The sequence below is a fragment of the Brassica rapa genome, chromosome A02, assembly GCF_000309985.2.
Source record: "Brassica rapa cultivar Chiifu-401-42 chromosome A02, CAAS_Brap_v3.01, whole genome shotgun sequence".
NCBI classification, from domain to species: domain Eukaryota; kingdom Viridiplantae; phylum Streptophyta; class Magnoliopsida; order Brassicales; family Brassicaceae; genus Brassica; species Brassica rapa.
The window spans coordinates 18,179,939-18,201,788 of record NC_024796.2 but is presented as its reverse complement, the minus strand read 5'-3'; the positions used below and the strand labels follow the sequence as shown (position 1 = coordinate 18,201,788).

General features: G+C 36.4%; 1 protein-coding gene and 1 non-coding gene across 2 annotated transcripts; both read left to right on the top strand.

Moving 5' to 3' along the window:
• The first annotated feature begins 2,896 nt into the window (after nucleotides 1-2,896).
• Nucleotides 2,897-16,053, top strand: LOC103853562 (sodium transporter HKT1). Its single transcript, XM_009130471.3, has 3 exons — nucleotides 2,897-4,876; nucleotides 6,009-6,236; nucleotides 6,598-16,053. Exons 1-3 carry the CDS (start codon nucleotides 3,795-3,797, stop codon nucleotides 6,809-6,811), a joined length of 1,524 nt encoding a protein of 507 aa, XP_009128719.1. The 5' UTR covers nucleotides 2,897-3,794; the 3' UTR covers nucleotides 6,812-16,053.
• Nucleotides 16,054-21,353: 5,300 nt separating this feature from the next.
• LOC117132260 lies at nucleotides 21,354-21,461 on the top strand. Its single transcript, XR_004455820.1, has one exon. It is a non-coding gene; the product is annotated as a small nucleolar RNA R71 (small nucleolar RNA).
• The last annotated feature ends 389 nt before the right edge of the window (nucleotides 21,462-21,850 follow it).

Below are 21,850 nucleotides of genomic sequence, written 5' to 3'. Positions count from 1 at the left end.
ACAAGCTTGTTCTTTCATAAATGAATGCCCCTAAATATCTATATATTTTGTGGCACCTAAAGTCGGTACTGTCAATGTGGAGGTATTGGAAACGTTTATAACCACGGTCACAACTCACATTTTACAGAATTTTCCTTACATTTTCATCACTTAAAAAAGAAAGGATTTTTAGGGCTTGATTGGTTACGGCTGTAGATTTAAAAATTTGATGTAGAATTGAAACAGTAAAATTTTATGATGTATCTATAGATTTATAGCTGTAAAATTTTTGTTGTGAACTTTTTTAGGGAAAATATGATTACCAAATATCATCTATATATTTATTATAATATGTTCACTATAATTAAATGGAAATCAAAATCAAATTGAGAAACATTTACTCCGTTTCAAAATGATCGAGGTATTAGAGTTTTTACGCATATTAATAAAATCTACTAAATCTGATTTAAATATATTATTTTTGTGATTACCTATTTTACATAACTTTTAACCTATAAAAATTAATAAATATAATTATTTTTAAAGTTTATGAAATTTATAGTTATATATAATCAACATATGTGAGATTTTATTTATATTTATGAAATTTATAGTTATATAACGTATATATATATATATATATTCTCCACATTAGTTGTCATACTCTTGAGTTATACATGTAAATATATATGTGTTACGTATACGTTAGAGACAAAGGATAACAGAAAGAGGAAAATTATTATTCAAAGCACTTGAAGTAGCTAGTGTTCTAGAAAACTTGCTCTCTAAAACCAAAAAGTTTGTTATGGCTGTGCGTTTTAAAATGAAAACTAAAGTTTGATTGCTTTTATTTTTTTACTGTAGATAAACATATGGCTACGTACGGCTGTTACCAGTCATCACCTTAACCCTTTTGTGTGAGAAAAGAGAATCTGAGTAAAGGTTTAAACTCCAGCTTGTATATCTGAGTAGATTTGGAACAGTTTGAAGGTAGTTTTTTCTTTTGCTAAAAATACACAGTTGAAGGTAGTTTGTAGTGGGAACTGGGAACAATCTTGACTTGTTTGATTAGGTCGATCAATCACCCAATATCTACCATAACAAATAGGAAAGTCGGACAATGAATAATCATGAAATTTGCAATTTGTAATCGTCCTTGGAGTTTATTCAAAATCAAAGCAACATTTTCTTCAAATTAATCTAATGTCTCAAACTCTTGCGAATACGATCATAAGATCAGTCACTACTATTGATGTAAAGGACACAACATTTGAATAGAACTGCTAATTGGAATATACATAATCAATCAATTTTAATTTTTAATTCAATTTAAGTGATGTTTAAACATTTTAAACACATACATTGAGAAATCACATAAATTCACAATTTTTTTTTATGGTATACTGAAAACATCATTTATTGTCTAAGTAAAACAATTTAACCAGCAATCAAAAAAGAATGTAAACTACGAATGGTCAAAATGATAAATAAAACAAATTAGTTTGCATTTAAAATGTAAAAGGTCACTTTAAATGAAACATTTTTACTATAATAAAACTGAAGGAATATATATTTCAAACGTTTAATCAATCAAAATATCATTTAACTAAAGCTGCAGTCTGCATAGTCACGATCTAATATTCCAATACATATGCCACACTAGTAAACATCAATGTTCAACCTACAAAAAAATTATATCAAACTTCAATCAAATTTTATACTTATTATTCTCGGACATAACCTGAACAGGACATCACCTAGCTAGTATATATATTATATTTATAATGATTGAACTATTATTATTTTGGATGATTGAAGTAATTCTAATCAAAGCTAGAGTTGAAACCCATAATCAAACTAGGATCATCAATAATGCAAATAATGAACTCAAATCAAATTAAAAATTGTTTAAAAAACCTAATCAAATTGAACTCAATAACTCTCCGTTTAATCATATGTATATTCGATTCGTTGACTAACCCAATTGAATTAATACAAAAAAATTATCCTCATCATGATTCGGTATTTAATAATATTTAGTTTTGGTTCTCATGAACCAAAATTATTATGGAGTGATAATTTAAACTGACGCTAGCCTATATACACATGTATATATGCAGTATATATGTATATGATGTATTTATATCGACATTAACAAGATGTCATCCGTCCTATGTATATAATACATAATATGATTCAGACGTCAATACAGTATAGTCCTTACAAGTACATGTACGGAACCTCAGACCCTTAGTAGATATAAATTTCAGATCATATTATGATAGCTAAAATGTTGAAATAAATTAGATTGTGTATATTCCCCAAACCAATAGAGAAAATTTTCTCATATGATTAGTGTAGTTAAATTGCGAATTTTTCTTCCGATTATATAAAGATGTATTAGTTTCCAAACTGATTTTGGTAATCTTCCGTTGCTCAAACTTGAAAGTTCATTATTTCAGACTTTTAAAACTTATTAATCGATAAAGTATTAATAAATTGATAAAACTTATTTTTATCCATAATATTCTTTTTGATGATGTTATGTTAAGAAATTAAATAATTTATTAGTAAAGATGGCATACAAAAATTAAAATAATTATGCGTTTTATGATATCATAATTAACTATGCATGTGAATTGACGCATGTTCATAATTCTAAAATTGTAAGAAATAATGTTAAGAGTCTTTAATATACAGACCATAAACTGAAGATTTATTATGATACATTTTTAAAGATGCTATATATAAAAGTATTGCGTCTAATACCCTTTATAGTTTTGGATTTGTAGCAAAAAAAAAAAAAATCAAACAACACTAGAATGATAAAAGTGTCTGATCGTAGATATAATATATATATATATATATATACATATATGAGCATAAATTTATATTGTTATTCATTTATAATATTATTATGACTATATATTTACAAAAATGTTCTACAATTTATTATTTTATTTTTTTAGATATTATTAATGTTCATACTAGTATAACTTAATCTGATAAATTTCATTTCTAATATGTATTAATTTATTAAATATTACTTTATAGAAGTTTACATATATGGCTAAAACATTAGCGTAATCGCATGGACATGACTCAAACCATGATGAATAATGCTTAAGTTCACCCCTAGGGTAAACCTTTAAATTCACCTTTTTTTTTATAGTCAATTAAACTGCCATCTAGATTAATGCCACATAGATAAATGGTTTAAATTCACTTTTTTTATAACCGACTAAAATGTCACCTAGATTAGTGCCAAACCTAGAGTTTAGATCGAGGGTTTACATTTTTAGGTTTAGGGTTTAGGATATATGGTTTGAGTTTAGGGTATGAGTTTAGGATTTATAGTTTGGGATTAAATTTAAGGTATAAGATTTGAGTTTATGGTCTAGGGTATAGGATTTAAGATTTAGAGTATAGAATTTGAGTTTAGGGTTTGAATTTAAATTTTGGGTTTAAAGTTTATGATTTAGAGTTAATGGTTTTCTGGCAGCGTTAGCTTCGTAAAGATTAGCATTATTATTTTTTTACCTATTTTGTTTTTTTATAGTTTAATAAATATTATTTATTTATCTATGTTGCAATAATCTAGTTGGCGATTTGATTAGTTATAAAAGTGAGGTGAATTTAAAAGTTGATCCAATAGTAGGTTCATCCCTCAAATTTCCGTTAAAATCTTGCCTACACAATGCTGTAATGTTAGTCACCGTCATCGTATGTATAGCTGAGCATGTTCATGTGCATGTACTATAAATAAACACTAGGGCCGAGGATCGTACTTACACAAACCCAAAAATAAAATAAAAATGGAGAGAGTTGGGGCAAGAATATTAGCTAAAATCCGTTCACAGGTGTTTGCTAAGCATCTGTCCCCCCTCTGCCTCTACTTCATCTATTTCCTGACCTTCTCCATTTTAGGGTTTTTGGCACTCAAGATCTCGAAGCCAAGAATCACTTCACGTCCTCATGACTTTGACCTCTTCTTCACTTCTGTTTCCGCCCTCACCATCTCTTCCATGTCCACCATCGACATGGAAGTCTTCTCCAACACCCAACTTATCTTTCTCACTATACTTATGTTCCTCGGTGGAGAGGTCTTTACTTCCTTCCTTAATCTCTACTTTTCTCATTTCACAAAATTCGTCTACCCTCATAACAAGGTTAGACACCTTACGGACTCTTTCGACTTGGACCGTCGTATGGAGGAACCCCGTATTGACATCGAGAACGTCATTGATCATCAAGAAGGTTCAATCCAGATGATTGAGAGGGCATCTAAGTGCTTGTACTCAGTGGTTCTTGGTTACCATCTCATTACACACCTAGTCGGCTCCCTGTTGGTTCTTGTGTACGTAAGCTTTATTAAAACAGCGAGAGATGTTCTTAGTTCCAAGGACATCTCACCTCTCACTTTCTCGGTGTTTATGACTGTCTCCACATTCGCAAACGGTGGATTTGTCCCAACTAATGAGAACATGATCATCTTCCGCAAGAACTCGGGCCTTCTTTGGCTCCTTATCCCTCAAGGTCTGATGGGAAACACTTTGTTCCCTTGCTTCTTGGTGCTGATCATATGGGGTCTTTATAAGATTACAAAGCGCAACGAGTTTGGTTATATTCTTAAGAACCACAAGAAGATGGGATACTATCATTTACTTTCCGTTCGTGTCTGTATTCTTCTTGGATTGACGGTGTTAGGGTTTTTTTTGTTTCAATTTCTTCTCTTTTGCACTTTTGAGTGGAGTTCAGAGCCTCTTGAAGGAATGAGTTGGTACGAGAAGTTGGTTGGATCGTTGTTTCAAGTGGTGAACTCGAGACATACCGGAGAAACTATTGTAGACATCTCTACACTTTCCCCAGCTACCTTGATATTCTTCATCACAATGATGTGAGTTCTCCAAATTTCTTTTTTTTCTCAACAATGTTTATTACTGGAACATAGATCTAGGACGTAATTAACGACGCCATTAACACAAAATAGTACTATGAAACTACATCTTCTTAATCACTTGAATTCTTTTCTTCTCTCTCTCATTTATTTATTGCATTTATGTGGACTTAAAATGTTTAATTCGATCTTGATATATTGCCGGCGTAGTCCGGTTGAAACGTACACTGATGTCGACATATTGTAACCCATGTTGAAGTTGACTTAACGCATCTATGCATGTAGGGGAGGTCACAAACTTTTCAAAGAGCATGTTCTGAACCAAATATTTCCATAATTTTTCTATTGATAATTTAAACAAAATTTTAACTATAAAATTATCAGAGCGTACATTATCAGAAGTTAACTCCAATAATGTGCGATATTCTAAATATAATTTATACGCATCAAAGTTTACATTATTTTTGCTTGACCTTTAAAATAAACATAGAAAACGTCTTCCTCCAAAACATATATATAGAAGCATCTAAACCACTTTAATTGTATGAAGTTAAATTTATACATGTTAAAGCTTGATTAATTTTGCAATTCTTTTTTTTAATACACAAATGGCCATGATGATTTTGAATGTGTTAATGTATGTTCGGATCCCAATTCCAATATGTTCTATCAAGATCAATATACTAGTTTACGTTTTACTACTCTTTGACTTGTGAGTCTTATCCTATTTATTTGGAATTGAAATATTTTCGCTTTTAAACTTTTACATTTAAATTAACCTATACTTTTCAACATATTGATTTATGAATCTTTTTTCTTGTGATGTATTAATCTATCAACTTAAATTTCTTAATGATCCAATAAACTCGAGTTTACGAGCTTAAAGTATGTGATTTTATGAGCTAAAACCGGTTCGAACCAGACAAGCCTGATTGATATCAAAATCTATAAGATTTTAATAAGGATACCATCATAAAAGAGATTTAAGACATATTTAATTGAGTGAGTCGGAATATGTCTAGTAAATTAAATTAAATATGTCCTTTAAGGTAGCGGTGAGTCTCCCCTTCTCCACTTCATTACATTCAAATATAAATCATTGATTTGTTTTTTTTTCTAATTAAATGATAAGGTTCCTTCCTCCGTACACATTGTTTATGCCGTTGACCGAAGAAAATAATAACAAAGATGAAGAGGATGATTCCGGAAATGGAAACAAACGGAAAAGAAGTGGGTTCTTCGTGTCACAACTTTCCTTTTTAGTAATATGCATTTTTCTTGTTTCCATCGTCGAAGAAGAACAACTACGACGAGATCCACTCAACTTTAACGTTCTTAACATCACTCTCGAAGTTATCAGGTAAGACTTTACATCTCTCATAACATTTTACATATACGCCAAACTTTTAAATTTAATAACTGGGTGACCTAAGCATGATGAACGTGAGTAAACACCTTTTAGGGTCTATAAGATATAATATTTTGTACCAGTTGTAAACAAAATATTAAGAAAAAAAATTAGCATGCGAAAAGAAAAGGATTGAAAACTCCTCTCAAAATATATGAAAACAGATTGAAAACTCCTCTCAAAAATATATGAACGTTCCATCATACTTATTTTTTTTTTGTTCCTTCTCGTGAATCATTCCAAATGAGAGTTTGTTAGTGAGATTCTTACCATGAAAACAATACTTAATACTAATTTAATATTGTAATGGCAGTGCATATGGAAACGTGGGGTTCACGACCGGGTACAGCTGCAAACGGCGGCTGGACGCTAGCGATGGTGTCTGCAAAGACGCGAGTTACGGTTTTGTGGGAAGGTGGAGTCCCACTGGGAAAATTATACTTATATTAGTAATGTTGTATGGTAGGTTTAAACACTTTACGTCCAAATCTGGCCGGGCATGGATTCTATATCCCTCTTCTTTCTAAATAACATATATATAAAAAACAATTACCCTTTTTCGAAATGTATTGTAAGCTAATGTGCATCCCTTTTTAACTACTCTCCTGAAAATGTATTGAAAGAATGAATAATATAAGGAGTATATTTCATCTTCCCTTGCGTGTTGTAAATCCCTTATATATTATTCGAACAACATTTTAGTTACGACACATGTCATTACTAGAATGCTACTCAAAGGCCCTAGACAAATATGTTGGTCTATCTAAATATATATTATATTTTTTTATCAAACTAACCATAAAATTAATCATTAATGTACTTTATTCTTTCCTTAAATAAAATCTACGAAATTACCTAATGTGATTAAAATATCTTATATATTATTCGAACAACGTTTTAGATATGACATGTGTCATTACTAAAATGCTACTCAAAGTCCCTAGTGAAATATGTTGGTTTATCTAAACATATATTATATTTTTTATTAAACTAACAATAAAATTAATCATTAATGTAATTCATTATTTCTTTAAATAAAATCTACGAAATTACCTAATGTGACTATTAATGATTTTCAGTAAGAGACATTTGATAAAAAATGTACCATTATTCTTTTTGTTTAATTTTATACTATTAAATTAAATTAAATAATAATATTCCCCATATAATAAAAATTTAGATTTTTTTGTACATGTTATATTTCAAATTTTAAAATGCGACAATAAATTACTAAAAACGTTAAAAAATTCCACATAAAAAATTGTGATTAATGATTTAAATTTTTGGGCTTTTTGCAAATATGACTCAAAACTTGAAGTCACACACAAAACTAACACATGTTTCTTTTGGAACTTTGACTTGCTTCTTTCATCCCCAAAGTTCAGATTATCATGAAAATGCCATCACTTTTTTTTACCTTTTTTTTTTCTTTTCTAAAATGCATATTTTACTCTATCGCCCTCATCTTCCTCAAGTATTCACAATATTTCCATTGCCATCAATACACCAACCACCATGAACAACCAATTTGAAGCTCTTAATACACCTAAAAAGTGATTTACACTCTTTCTTTCTCAATTCTTATGAACTAAAAACAACATCTCTTTCACTTTCACTCCATATTCATCCAAAAAAACCCAAGATTTTGATTCTAAATATTTTATGGTTCATAGAGTCGTTGAAGCTTACAATTCTTGGTGGGTCACTTTTGTTTTAGATTCTAGGTGCTTGGCGAAGACTTATATGTGCTAAACAAGTTCACTGGTTGAAACTATGAAATCAGTTTTGTTATCCAGAGCTGTTCTTCTAGACAACTTACAAGGAAGTCTTATGGTCAATGCAGATGTTAGTTTTGCAATTTTCTTTTAAATGTGTTTTTATAAACGACTTACATGGAAGTCGTCCATCTTTGTTTGTTAAAAAAAAATACGAGACGACTTTAAATGGGTTAAGTATGGATTTGACCGATTTTTTTCAGAAATTTGACTTTTCCTAGACGATTTACATGTAAGTCGTCCCGTGGAAAATTTAAAAAACCAACATTTTGTTATACCTAGACGACTTACATGGAAGTCGTCTCAGGTTAGTTTGCAATTGAAATATTAAACAATTTTATTTTCTAGACGACTTACACGGAAGTCGTCCGTCCGACGACTTACATCGAAGTCGTTCATGATCTTATTGGGAGATTATGGTCAAACCTTGTATATCTTGGATGATTTTCTTGGAAGTCATCGGACGGACGACTTCCGTGTAAGTCGTCTAGAAAAAAAAATTGTTTAATTTTTTAATTCAAACTAACCTGAGACGACTTACATGGAAGTCTTCTAAGTATAACAAAATATTGATTTTTTAATTTTCTATTGGACGACTTACGTGTAAGTCATCCAGGAAATAGTCAAATTTCTGATACAATCCGGTCAAATGCAAAACTAACCTGTTTTTCCTAGACGACATACATGTAAGTCATCTCGAGTTTTTTTTAACAAACAAAGATGGACGACTTCCATGTAAGTCTTCTAGGTTAAAAATCAATTGCAAAACTAACCTAAATTGATGAATTCCTAGAAGTCTGCCAGACGTCCTCCGAGGAAGTCGTCTGCGTCAATGTTTAATAAACTTTTATTTTCTCTAAAACTATAAATAATTTTTAACATTTTCTTGTTAATTCATGTCTATTAATCAATATTTTACCTACTGAATGAAATTTATAAATTAATTCGTATTTTTAAGAGTATTAAGTAACTTCAACATATGTAAAACTCATATTTTCAAAATATATTTTTTGCCTTAGTTTTACTAAATTTGACTAAGTTTTTCAAAACAAACTTGTAAAAATTGTGATATGTTTTGACTAGTTACTATTATTTGTTTACATCTCTTAAGTATGCACCAATGATGATTATTTCTATGAGTGGGTAAAATACTTGTTTCTTTAAATGTCGTATTAGTGACTTAAGTATCATTATTGTTATATGCATCAATGATTTTTTTTTTTGCTATGAGTGAGTAGAATGGTTAAAATGATTTTTAATATGTTGTATCAATGACTTAAGTATTATGATACCACTCAAATTACCCTAAGGAGTGAATTACTCTCTCAAATAAGAGGTTCAATTGTAGTACTCAGGGATCGAATCCACAAGGAGATAGGGAACTTATTAAATCTAGTAATTTATTAATTCTAAGTGTTTGTTGTTTTATGGTTTAAATGTAAATAGCAATCCTAATTGAGAAAGTCTATTGCTCGACTAACAAGATGATTTGGGGGTGTAACTTATTGGAAAGGTATTAGATGCAGGGTATCTATTCAGGTGTTGGAGATTATAATCCTATAGATGCCTATCAGTTGCATGCATGATATATTAGAGCTCAACCCCTTAGACACAATGATCAGTGATGGCAATGTTTCACTGGTTAACTAACTAGATCTTGGACCTCAACTGTCGTATATTGATTACAAAAAAGTGTCGATCGATGGTCCTATAGGGATATCGATCGATACACCTTTCACAAATATCGATCGATTGTCAGAAGACAGTATCAATCGATGCTTCTAGTTAAGCCTCAAGCGTGAGTTGATAATGCTCACTAGCTTTCTAGTTCAGCGGTAGCCTTTTTCCAGTTGTCTAGTATGACAGATTAGGTTCAGGACTGGATGGTCAAGGATGCTTGACTCATGCAGATTCCTAGGTTCAATATTCTAGGTAGCTAATCTAGAACAAGCACTAACCTACTTGAACCCTGAATCTAACAAGTAAACTACTCAAACATAGCTAAGCAATTCATGACACAAAATATAAATAAAACTTGCATAGAATAGAATAAATGAATCAATGGAGTTCCAATCACAAATCTTTCTATGATCTTCTCTCCTAAAACTCTCTGCTGAAAATAAGAATACAAAGGTGGCCAAAAGCTCTCTTGCCTCCTAGCACTTAGGCAAGTATATATCTATTAGGTTAAAAACTCTTCAGGGGTAATCTTGTAATTTGTTGAAGTCTTGGGTTTAAAGTCGGCTGGAACCAAGTCGTGCTTCCGCGTCTCGACATCGAGCGATGGTACATGATGTACATAGATCGATCTTAATCTTCAATCGTCGAGGCTTCTCTTCTGTATCGATCAACGACACTGGATGTGCATCGATCGATTGTGTCTTCTTCGTATCGACCTCTAATGGTCAGCTCGGATGAATACTCATTTAAGCTCCTAAATACTCCATAATCATCACTTTACTCCAAGATACTTCTGAACCTGAAAACATACCTAATAGGATAGAATATATAGTATATAGATAGTAAAATACTTATATACCATGGGTGAAAATGGATCAAATCCATGGTATATCAACTCCCCCAGACTTACCCTTTTGCTTGTCCTCAAGCAAAAACGTCTCTCTGAAAGAGGTTTGAAAACAGCAGGTACTTATAGATATCAAACATAGAAATCATCACCTCTACAATTTCGCAAACCACATCTAAAGTCCTAATCACAAAAGCACATTACGCAATATCCTAGCTTAGCAACCAAGTTCAACTAGTCTACAACTTAGAAAATCATGTCTTACATTCCCCTCTACTAACCTTATTTCTCAGCATAAATATAAAAGTGCATGCTTTACCTTGGGAGTATCGTTCAAAGGATGCAAGGATTTTCAGACAAGTATGTGGAACTGCATGTAAAAGTTAGTTCATAATTTCTCTATCTCTAATTTCTCTCCTGAGTCGAAGTCTGCTTCTATTGTAGGATCAGTGACCAAGATTGGACATGCTTCCATGAATCAAGTCATAATGATGGTTGCCACCAAGCCCTATTCACTTCTTTTTGACCTATATCCAAAAATTCTTTGTGAAGCGAGCCTTGAATATTGCCGCCTCCAAGTCCTGTTCGAATTCTTTATTTGGAATCTTTATGAAGCAAGTCTTAATGGTTGTAGCCACCAAATCATGTTCAGATTCCACCTAACTAAATCCTAAGTCCTATTTAAATAGGAAATATCGGATTTTTTTAATATAAAAACTAGTAACTAATACTAACTACTCTAGGGTCGAAATAGAGAGAGAAAATTGTGATAAATAAATCTACATAAAGCTTTACCTTCCAGACTTGTCTGAAGAATCCGATCCGATGTATACCAAGCCCCAAGACAAACGGTTATGTCAGGTTTAGTATTGGAGGTCAGCTTTGGTTCCTTCAAACAATCAAGCCAAGTGTGTATAGTTGACAGGTTGGTCCACTTTAGCATCTTAGTACTATCTGCAAGCAGTAAATCTAGAATGGTGCTAAAGAGTGGTTCGACATTCAAGTAATAAAATCATAGTCTCTTTCACATAGCTAAGCATAATTTATAAAAATCTTTTTATAAGAATCAGAATAAATCATATCAGTAAACCTCCCCACAGACTTAAATTAGTTATGGTGGAAATAAATCATAAGTACAAATTTAACAAGCTAGGAAGATAAACCTGACCGGAGTGGGAATCGATCGATGTGCATAGGTATGCATCGATCGTCTTGTGTGTGTGTGTGTCGATCGATGTCGACGTCTCATCCACGGTCGATATGTTGGTACTCATCCTACTTGGGTCTTGCAATAAATATGAAAGAATAAAAAAGAAAATAAATACCAATAACTAAGAAAACTAATTAAAATTACCTAATAGTGGGTTGCCTCCCACTCAGCGCTTTGTTATAGTCATTTATCTTGACTTTAGAGGTATGTGGCAAGTTGGTGGAGAAACATCTACTTGTTGAGAAACAAGCATCCACCTCATCTCTGCACATTCTGGACCAAGCTGCAATGAAACTTCTTGTGGCCTCATCATTTCTGGTCCATCTCTTATCCATCATTTGTACTGCATTTGAGATGTTCTGTAGTCTTTCTAGGATGTATTTAATGCTGAACTGATAGCAGCTTATCTTTCTGTAGGCGTATTCTGATTGCTCGTTCAGTTGCTCCTGCATTGACTCCTTGTAGTGTGGTATCAGCTGTGCGTCGTCTGGTATGGAAGTGGTATCGATCGATGCGACCAAGTGTCTATCGATCGTTGCTGGTGTAGCACTGTCGATCGATTTTGAGTGTGCTCCATCGATCGATGCTGATATCTGGTGTTGAGATGCGAGTTGCCTTTGAATGGCTTTGACTTCCTTCTGTACCCATTCTGCTTGGCTATCTAGTCCACTGATTTTGACGTCGAATGGAAAGTAGATGTCATCACACCGCTTCTCAAGTCGGTCCTCCAAGGTGTCTATAGCTTTGTAAAGCTTTGATGTGATCTGATCAACTGCGTCTGCTGTGTAGGGAAGATGTTCTGTAAGTTTCTTGCCGTCGAGCAATGTCATGCGGAACCTATCGATCAATGTTGAACCTTCTTCCTGAAAATCGTGTTGATCATTAAGCTTACCAATGTCCTTCTGGACATTCATCATCTGTGTAGACAAGGTGTCCAAGTATTGCATGATAGGTGAGGTGAACCGGTCGTGCATATCCTCATACGATTTCTACCACTCCTCCATTGCTGCGAACCTTGTGTCGATCGATGTGATGTTGCAGATATCGATCGATGTGGCTGGTTGTGGATCGTTCATGCGAATGGTGTCCAGTTTTTGCTGTACCAGATCAATTCTCGTGCTCAACCAGTCCACGTTGTTGTTTAGAGGGTTGTAAACGTCGTTAATCCTAGTGTTGATGTATGCGATCTCCCATTCATCCTTCTTCTCTGCCAAACGTTCCGGTTCTGCAGGAATCTGGGATGTATGTGGCTTGACGTCGATCGATGTTGCTTTGTTGGCGTCGATCGATGTTGATGACATCAGGAAAATTCTAGAGAGAGCATCCCTATTTGTTGGCGTCGATCGATGTTGAGTTCATCTCCAAGCTTTTCCTGAGTTCCACAAATACCAGTCACCATCTCATTGATCTCATCCTTGGTGTAGATCTCAGGTGCCAGTGTTGTAGGTGTGAAGGAAATGACATGTTCTGGAAGACATATGCGACCCTCTCCAAATAGGGATGCTCTCTCTAGAATTTTCCTGATGTCATCATTGGTAACAGGAATCATATCACCAGCTGCGCTCCTTGCATATCCAGACTCGTCTATGTAGACTCCATATTCGTCCTTCTGTTCCCATCTAAACTTTCTGGCTCCATAGCTGTCATGAGCACGACGTCCACATTTATAATGTCTATCGATCGATGGTGAAGGTGTTTTATCGAGCGACGTTGGTGTTACCCTATCGAGCGATGTAGAAGCAATCTCATCGATCGATGGATAGCTAACAGGTTTGCACATTTGGTGTGAACTAATTCCTGTTATTATAGCTTCCACTACAAAGAAAAGTGATATTAATAGCACATTATGATAGCATTGTTTTCTAAACTGCTATGAAAGATTAATTTTTTACTTTTGTTTATATTGATAGCAGTTAATTATCGCTGTTGTGGAAAATTAGTGAGCGGGACGCGGAAATCATTGATACCACCAATACTTAGTTAAAAAACAGATTTTTTTTTTGTCATCAACAATACAAACTCATACTGACTCTGTAAACCAAACCGGGTGATTTGTATCCATGTGAACGACGAAAGACGATTGCTTTCTAGCACTGCGTGCTAGATTATCCTCCTTTGAATTTTGTGTCCGTGGTACATAGATAATCTCTGATCGGGTGAAGCTCTTTTTCAGGATCTTGATGTCTTCCAAATAATTTGCAAAAACTAAAAAACAGATTTAAGTGCCAAATACATGATATCAAAAAAATATAATAGCATTTTTCTTATGCATTGAAAACATTAATCTTTAAATCTAAACTACATACCAAATCATACTTAATTTTTATATCTTACACAATTTTTAATTTTTAAACTTCTTTGCTTTAATAACTTTAACGTTATGACTAAGTCTTAACATTTATATTTAATAGTCACTTTTATCATTATAAATCTTAAGTTAAAATTAAAATTCCAAACCACGTCAAATCTTACACACGCAGACTACAAATCTAATATTTTCACAAATAATCTCAACTTAATCTAATATCTAAACTTAATTTTTAAAAACGTAGTCCAAGTCTTAATCTTAACCTCAAATCCCAAATTTAAACTTTGAACTCTATATCATAAACATTAAATTTACAATATAGTAAATAATCTAATTATTAGATGAAAAATTACTCTATATTAAACGTTTTAAGCTTATAAATTTAATTTTCAAATATTTATCCTAAATTTAAGATTAAATAAAAAAAAAATTATCTTTTTGCTACCCCTATTTGAAACCCTAAACATAATCTTTAAAACTCTAATCTATTCAAATCTAAACCTTGCACATTATATTCCTAACATTAAAATTTTGACTTTAAATTGCATAAACTGAATCTTAACTACAACTTTTCAACCTCAAAGATTAATTAATTTATATAATCTCTAAAACTTTATATCTACATTTTTTAAAAAATATTATAATATTAAAGTTACAATAGTTGCCAAGAACGAAGATAAACTACAATAAAAATAAATAAAATTAGTAATCTCTCATCTATTTTCCATTGGCTAATAATGAGAGTGTGTGGATTGGCAATATAGACCATTGATTAATTTTATTCAATGGCCCAGATTCATCCAATTTGTGCTTCTTCATCTCTCTGTTTCTCGGCTTTAGACCATCTCCAACCCAACTCTAAAATACTATTTTAGTGTGATTTTGACACTAAAATCTTTTCCAACCCAACACTAAAAATCACACTATTTTAGTGTAAAACTATAATTTCACACCAAATTTGGTATGACACTATTCACCACACTAAAACGCTATTCACCCCACTAAAACAATATTTACTTAATTTATTAATAAAATGGACAATTAAATAAATACAAATAAAACTATAAATACATATAATATTATAAAATAGTTTCTAATGTGAAATTTGGTGTTATAGTTGGAGAAAAACTTTTTTTAGTGCTGAAATTACACTAAAATAGTGTAGTTTTGACACTATAATAGTGTTATGGGTTGGAGATGCTCTTAGTTTTCATTTTATATTTTGCTTTCTTCCTCTTCTGTCAAATCTCACTCTTCCACCGTCTTCAACGCCAAAGCTTTGCCTCCTCATGAACCCGAGGACGAACCCCACAGACGAGCCATTTTGATTGGGCTGAGATGAAGCTCTGCGCCTGATGAGCTTCTCTACCGCATCGCAGATCCATCTTCGCCGGTCTCTGCCTTCACCGAAGTCGCCACCGCCACTGCTCGTCACCACCGTTACTGGTCACATCTCTCTCTATTTCTCTCATTCTGTGTTTTTCACTCTCTTTCTCTATGTTTTGAGTGTGATTTTTTGTTCTTCTTGTTAGATGAAGGTGGTCAAGGCAGAGGAGCCTGATGGAGGAGGACGTAATAGAAGCGGTGGGTCGTTAGCGGCTGGGAGATGCAGTTGGTTCATAGACGATGAGGAGATATATATGAGAAGCCATAGAGGAGAGATAGATGAGACGTGGTGGAAGTGAAGAGCTTCATGGAGTTGGTTCAGAGACAATGGTGAGGTTTGACGGTGGCTGTTCAAAGACGATGAGGTAGAAGAAGAAGAAGAAGAAGAAATCGATGGAGTTGAAGTTGACGGCGAAGAGTTTAGATCTAGGGTTATTCATCTTGTTTTTCAGGTTTAGATTTCTAAACTGGGTCTGTGTGTAAACCAGTGTAAACCGGGTTTGTGTGTAAACCGATATAATTTGTAAACCACGATTTTAATAATAAACCAATATCCTTTCAAACCAATTATATTAGAAATATATTTTCATTATTAATTTATTAAAAATATATTAATTTAAAATATAAATGAAAATAGTAACTAATAGCAAACAATAAATATTGCTATCATAAATCCATGATACGATAGCCCTTAAAAAATTGCAATCATAAATGATGGACTTTTTATAGCTGGAGCAGACATAGCAGTTTCAATAATGCTAATAAAAGCATATAATAGCTGTTTTCTCATGTTAAAAAAGACGATTTTTTTTTGTAGTGCTCTGGATATTTTTCTAGAACAGTTGGATTGTTGTCTGGGATGCTGTCTTGCTGCGTAAACAAGTTGTCTACTCCATTGGCCAACTGAACAATATCTGATATGTCCTCTCTGGATACTTGTAGAATCCTTTCATCCATAGCTATTGCATGGTCATCTTGGTCCCTGAAAATACCAAATTCATCAGGCAATAAAAAATCGTAATCAATACTCATATTCTTAGTAGATAAAGAAAGTTTAGGTTTAGAATGATAATCGCTCGATGTTGATACTGGGGTATCGATCGATGGTAGACGTTTTCTGCTGAATTAGGGTTTTTGGATCGAATGCTTCTCCTGGATGTTCCTTTCGATTGGTGTGTAGGAGCACTCAATTTTTCTGCTTATGTTTCCTGAGAAGTACTCCTGGGTGCAAAACTCCTTATATAGGTGTTGGTAAACTTATGTGGAATAAGAATATTCCCTTTTTCATTTTCTGAGGCGGCGACTTTAATATCGATCGATGTACGAGGTGCGGTATCGATCGATGCAGATGATCGTTTTGCCGGATGAGGGTGGGAATCGACCGATGCTAAGTATATGCTGTCGATCGATGGTGTAGGCGGGTTGTTGAAGGAATGGGTTGAATATCTTTTATCTGTTGGGGTCAAAATCGGTCACGACGGAATCAATGCCTGAAAGTCCGTAAAAGTCAGCATAACCGTTTTTACGAAAAGTAATCTTCGTAAAGATATCTTTACGAACAGCCTTGCAGTAAAATATCGTCCAAATCTCAATCGAACCACTAAATACCGATTGTCCGAAGGAAACGGACATGTATCCAAATCGGCCGCGGACAAGCTCGAGTATGGAAATCAGACCGTGGACAAGCCAAGCTCGATCGATACGCGGCGACCAAGCATGCACACAGCTCGGTCGCTACGTAGCGACCGAGCTCGAGCCAAGCTCGGTCGCTACGTAGCGACCGAGCGTCCGTCTCGCTCGGACGCTACGTAGCGACCGAGCATCCGTCTCGCTCGGTTGCTACGTAGCGACCAAGCCCGAGCCAAGCTCGGTCAATACGTAACGATCGTCCCGCTCGGTCGCTACGTAGCGACCAAGTTCGAGCCAAAGCTCGGTCGCTACGTAGCGACCGAGCGTCCGTCTCGCTCGGACGCTACGTAGCGACCGAGCATCCGTCTCGCTCGGTCGCTACGTAGCGACCAAGCCCGAGCCAAGCTCGGTCGCTACGTAGCGATCGTCCCCGCTCGGTCGCTACGTAGCGACCGAGTTCGAGCCAAAGCTCGGTCGCTACGTAGCGACCGAGCGATCGTCCCGCTCGGTCGCTACGTAGCGACCGAGCTCGAGCCAAAGCTCGGTCGCTACGTAGCGACCGAGCGATCGTCCTGCTCGGTCGCTACGTAGCGACCGAGCGATCGTCCCGCTCGGTCGCTACGTAGCGACCGAGCGATCGTCCCGCTCGGTCGCTACGTAGCGGCCGAGCTCGAGCCAAAGCTCGGTCGCTACGTAGCGACCGAGCGATCGTCCCGCTCGGTCGCTACGTAGCGACCGAGCTCGAGCCATAGCTCGGTCGCTACGTAGCGACCGGGCTTCCCGCTCGGTCGCTACGTAGCGACCAAGCTCAGCCAAGCTCGGTCGCTACGTAGCGACCGAGCGATCGTCCCACTCGGTCGCTACGTAGCGACCGAGCTCAGCCAAAGCTCGGTCGCTACGTAGCGACCGAGCGATCGTCGTCCCGCTCGGTCGCTACGAAGCGACCGGGCTCGAGCCAAAGTTTGGTCGCTGTGTAGCGATTGAACCTTTCCGAACGTCAATACGACACCAGTTCTTGCATTCTCGTCAAAACCTTCGAATGCTATCTCCCGAAGACCGTAGCAAGCTCAGTCCATGTTTCCCGCCATTCTAATTCATCGATCAAACTTCGCGGATTAGAAACCGCGGAAAACTCGTAGTAAACGTGTCGAGTCGGAAGACGGCCCAAAGGGACCTAAAACACGACTCGAGGTCCATCCTATGATTTTCCTAATCAAAAGCCCGTAAACCACAGACTGGTTTACGCTTGGTCCACAAGGAAGGATAAATGTCAAGTTTCCGCGGATAAATACGGAAGTTTTGAAGATAATTGTGAAGACCGGGAAAAATGGAATATCTCCATTTTTATGCTATGACGGCTTAAGGGCAGAAGAGTAAAAGCGTAAACCGACCTTGGAGCTAGTATATAAGGAGTCCTAGGCGAGGAGCAAGAAGGGGAGCTTTTTAGATTCGGAATTCTCTGCACTTAGAAACTTTAGGCTTATTCTCGACAAGTTCGGTTTCTATGACTGGCACTCAATTACTAGACGAACTCGCCCAGGCAGTTCGATCTCTTGTCCAGCTCTATCAATTGAACTACGTTCGGCTTGATCCTCGAAAGGGGTACGTAGGCAGCCTTTAACAAGGTTCAGTCCGAAATCAATCTAAGCCTTATAGATATCTTTTTCGTCCTTTGTTATCGAGCTGCGACTCAACTAGGATTAGGGTTTTATGTTGCTAGAACTAGGTAACTCGCTGACGGCCCCTGCGGCCAAAGCCTTTGTATTCTCTTGTAATGATCGCAACGCTCTTACGCGGACTCGAAATAAGATTTTCTGTTTTCTCTAAACTCGTTTGTTATATTTTCATGATTTCCGCATACATTCGATCACTTGTCGTTGGCTCTCGCAGAGATCCGGGACCTCTGGGAAATTAGGGTTTTCCTAGTTTCCTTATTTAAATGGAAATCGACAGTGCGAATTTCGGTTCCCACATTATCCTGCATAGCAATCTCTGTAGCTCTTTCCTTCGAGTAATCCTCATCATACTCCTCAGTAGGATCCTCATTGGATGAAAGAATCACAGTCTCCACTGCAAAACTTTCAGGGAATCCACTATCTGCCCAACTGCCTATGGAATAGTCATCTCGTCCGTTCTTGTTGGGTTGTTGAAAGGCAAAGTCTGGATAGTACTGATCTGGTAATGTGGAGTGGTCTACCGGTTGCATCCCGTCGAGCAACGTGGGATAGCGTTCATCGGTCGTCGGTGACTCATTGGAATCGATCGATGTGACAGTGTGAGTGTCGATCGAATCCGAGTACTCGGTTTTGTACTCTGCTCCACAATGGCATGCTGCAATGTAGCCAAGATCATTTCCAACATCCACGAGGTTGACATGTTGTCTCACAACTCGAACTAGGTCATAGTGGAAATCTGGATCTATCTGTGTTAGACATAATTTGTTGGTGTTCATGTCACATACAGCTCCTACTGTAGCTAGGAAAGCTCTTCCAAGCAGAAGTGAAGAGTTCCAGTTAAGGTTGATGTCCATGACATGAAAATCTACTGGGACAAGGGCGTTACCAATCTGTACCTCAAGGTTTCTTATGATGCCTCCTGAGCTCCTTTCTGAAAGATCCACGAAGGTGAAAGATTCTGATGAGGGCTCTATTTTCAGACCCAGCTGGTCTGCGATAACCTTAGGTAGGATACTGACTGATGCTCCTGTGTCACAAAGTGCATGGGGAAATTCAATACCCTTTACCGGACATGGTATTGCAAACTTCCCAGGATCACTCTTCTTCTTCAATGTGATCCTTAGTTTCATCATTTCCCTGACATGATAAAACATTCTCCTAATGTCCTCCTCAGTTTCCTTAGTCTCCCTGAAGAACATCCACAACCGGTGTGTGAAATAATCTTCATCAAATTGTTTCTCCACTGGGATTCTGAGGACTCTCTTAGTGAAACCATCCATCTCCTTTCTCCTTCCTTTTCTTTAACACTCTTCCCTCAGTTGCCTCATCAACTTGCATAGGCTCTGGTGTAGTGTCTGAAGGGTTTGTTGTAGGTTCTGGTGGGTTTGCTAAAGGTTTAGGTGGTGGTCTGAGTGCGGTGATCCAGTTACTATCAATTGATGGTAATCGTACTCGGTGGGTGAGAGGTGCATGTCGATTGATGGGAGGTGAGGGGGGTCGATCGATGTCGGTCTCTCTTTGTCGATCGATGGCTGGCTCATGCGCTCGATCGATTTTGACATAGAACGGGGAGGGTGGGTGAGGGTGTTTTTATGCGAATTCCTCATGAGTCATGATTCAAACTGCACTACACTCCGCAGTCGATTCACAGATGACGTTGATCGATGTCTAGAGTAATCCGTCGATCGATCTTCGTCTTGGTCTGTCGAGCGATGTGCATCCATTGACATCGGTCGACACCAGTGTGATCCGCCGAAGTTCATGGAGCTTTCAACTTCGAAGTCTCCTTCTCCAAGCTTCTCATGCTTGACCACTTGCAAGAAATCATCATCTAGGATGGTATTCACGTGGATTTTTGCTTTCTCAACTCCTATCTCTCTAGCCAAGGCTTCTTGCCTCTTTACAGTGTCTCCAGTCTGAGCCACTTGCATTTCAAGCTTCCTCACTTGAGTCTCTAAGGTCTCAGTTTTTGTGTTTAGACTGTTGTAGGCAGAATCTATCTTCTATTGAAGTCCACAGTGAGTTGCTGTTGTCCTTCCAGAACTCTGTCAAGCAGTGCTTCAATGTTGCATTCCTGAGTCTGTGGTGGTGGATTATGGTAGTATGAGTTTCCATAGCCTCTGTTGTTGTTGCTGAAAGGTTTCTGGAACTGTGAACTCTGGTTACTCCTCTGACCATTGCCATAGAAGTTTCTGTTTCCACCCTGGTTTCTAGATCTCTGAAATCTAGTACCTCAAATGTAGTTCACATCTTCTTCTCCTTCCATGTCTACAGCTACTTCTCCTTCAACTGAGCAGACATGCTTCCTAAGAAGCTCATGAACCACATCTAACTTTGCTCTAACTTCGTCCATCTGCTCCTTTCCTAGGGATGCAATAGACTTCTTCCTTTCACAGTTAATGTTCTTGGTGCTGCTGCTGTTTGCTAGATTTTCTATCAGTCTCATAGCCTCTACCGGATTCCTGGTGTTGAAGTTTCCCTCGCTAGCTGTATCAAGAGCCATCTGATACCTCAAGGAGATACCTCTGAAGAAAGTGCTCAGCATTTGCACTTCATTGAATCTGTGGTGTGGACAGTCTCGTTGGAAGACCTGGAATCTAATCCACACATCTTTAAAAGACTCTCCAGTCTCCTGCGCGAACGTAGCAATTTTACTCCTCAAGTCTTCAGCGCGTGCCTCATCAAAGAAGTTTCGCAAGAAAGCATTCTTGATGTCGGTCCAGGATTTTAGCGATCCTGTGGGTAGCTGATATCACTCAAATTACCGTAAAGAGTGTTACTCTCATCAAAAGAGGTCGAGTTATAGTACTTAGGGATCAAATCCACAAGGAGGTAGGGAACCGATTAGATCTAATAGTTATATGATTAAGCTAGGCTAATAGGTGTTAAAGCAGTAAATAAAGCAAGTAATAATTAAAGCAATAAACAAGATGAACAAGGCAATTGTTCAGCTTGGCAAGGAGTAGTTCGATGGAAGGAAGGTTGCTAGATCTAGGGTTTCTATTCAGTTGTTGGAGATTATAATTCCTATAGGTACCTATTTATTGCATGCATG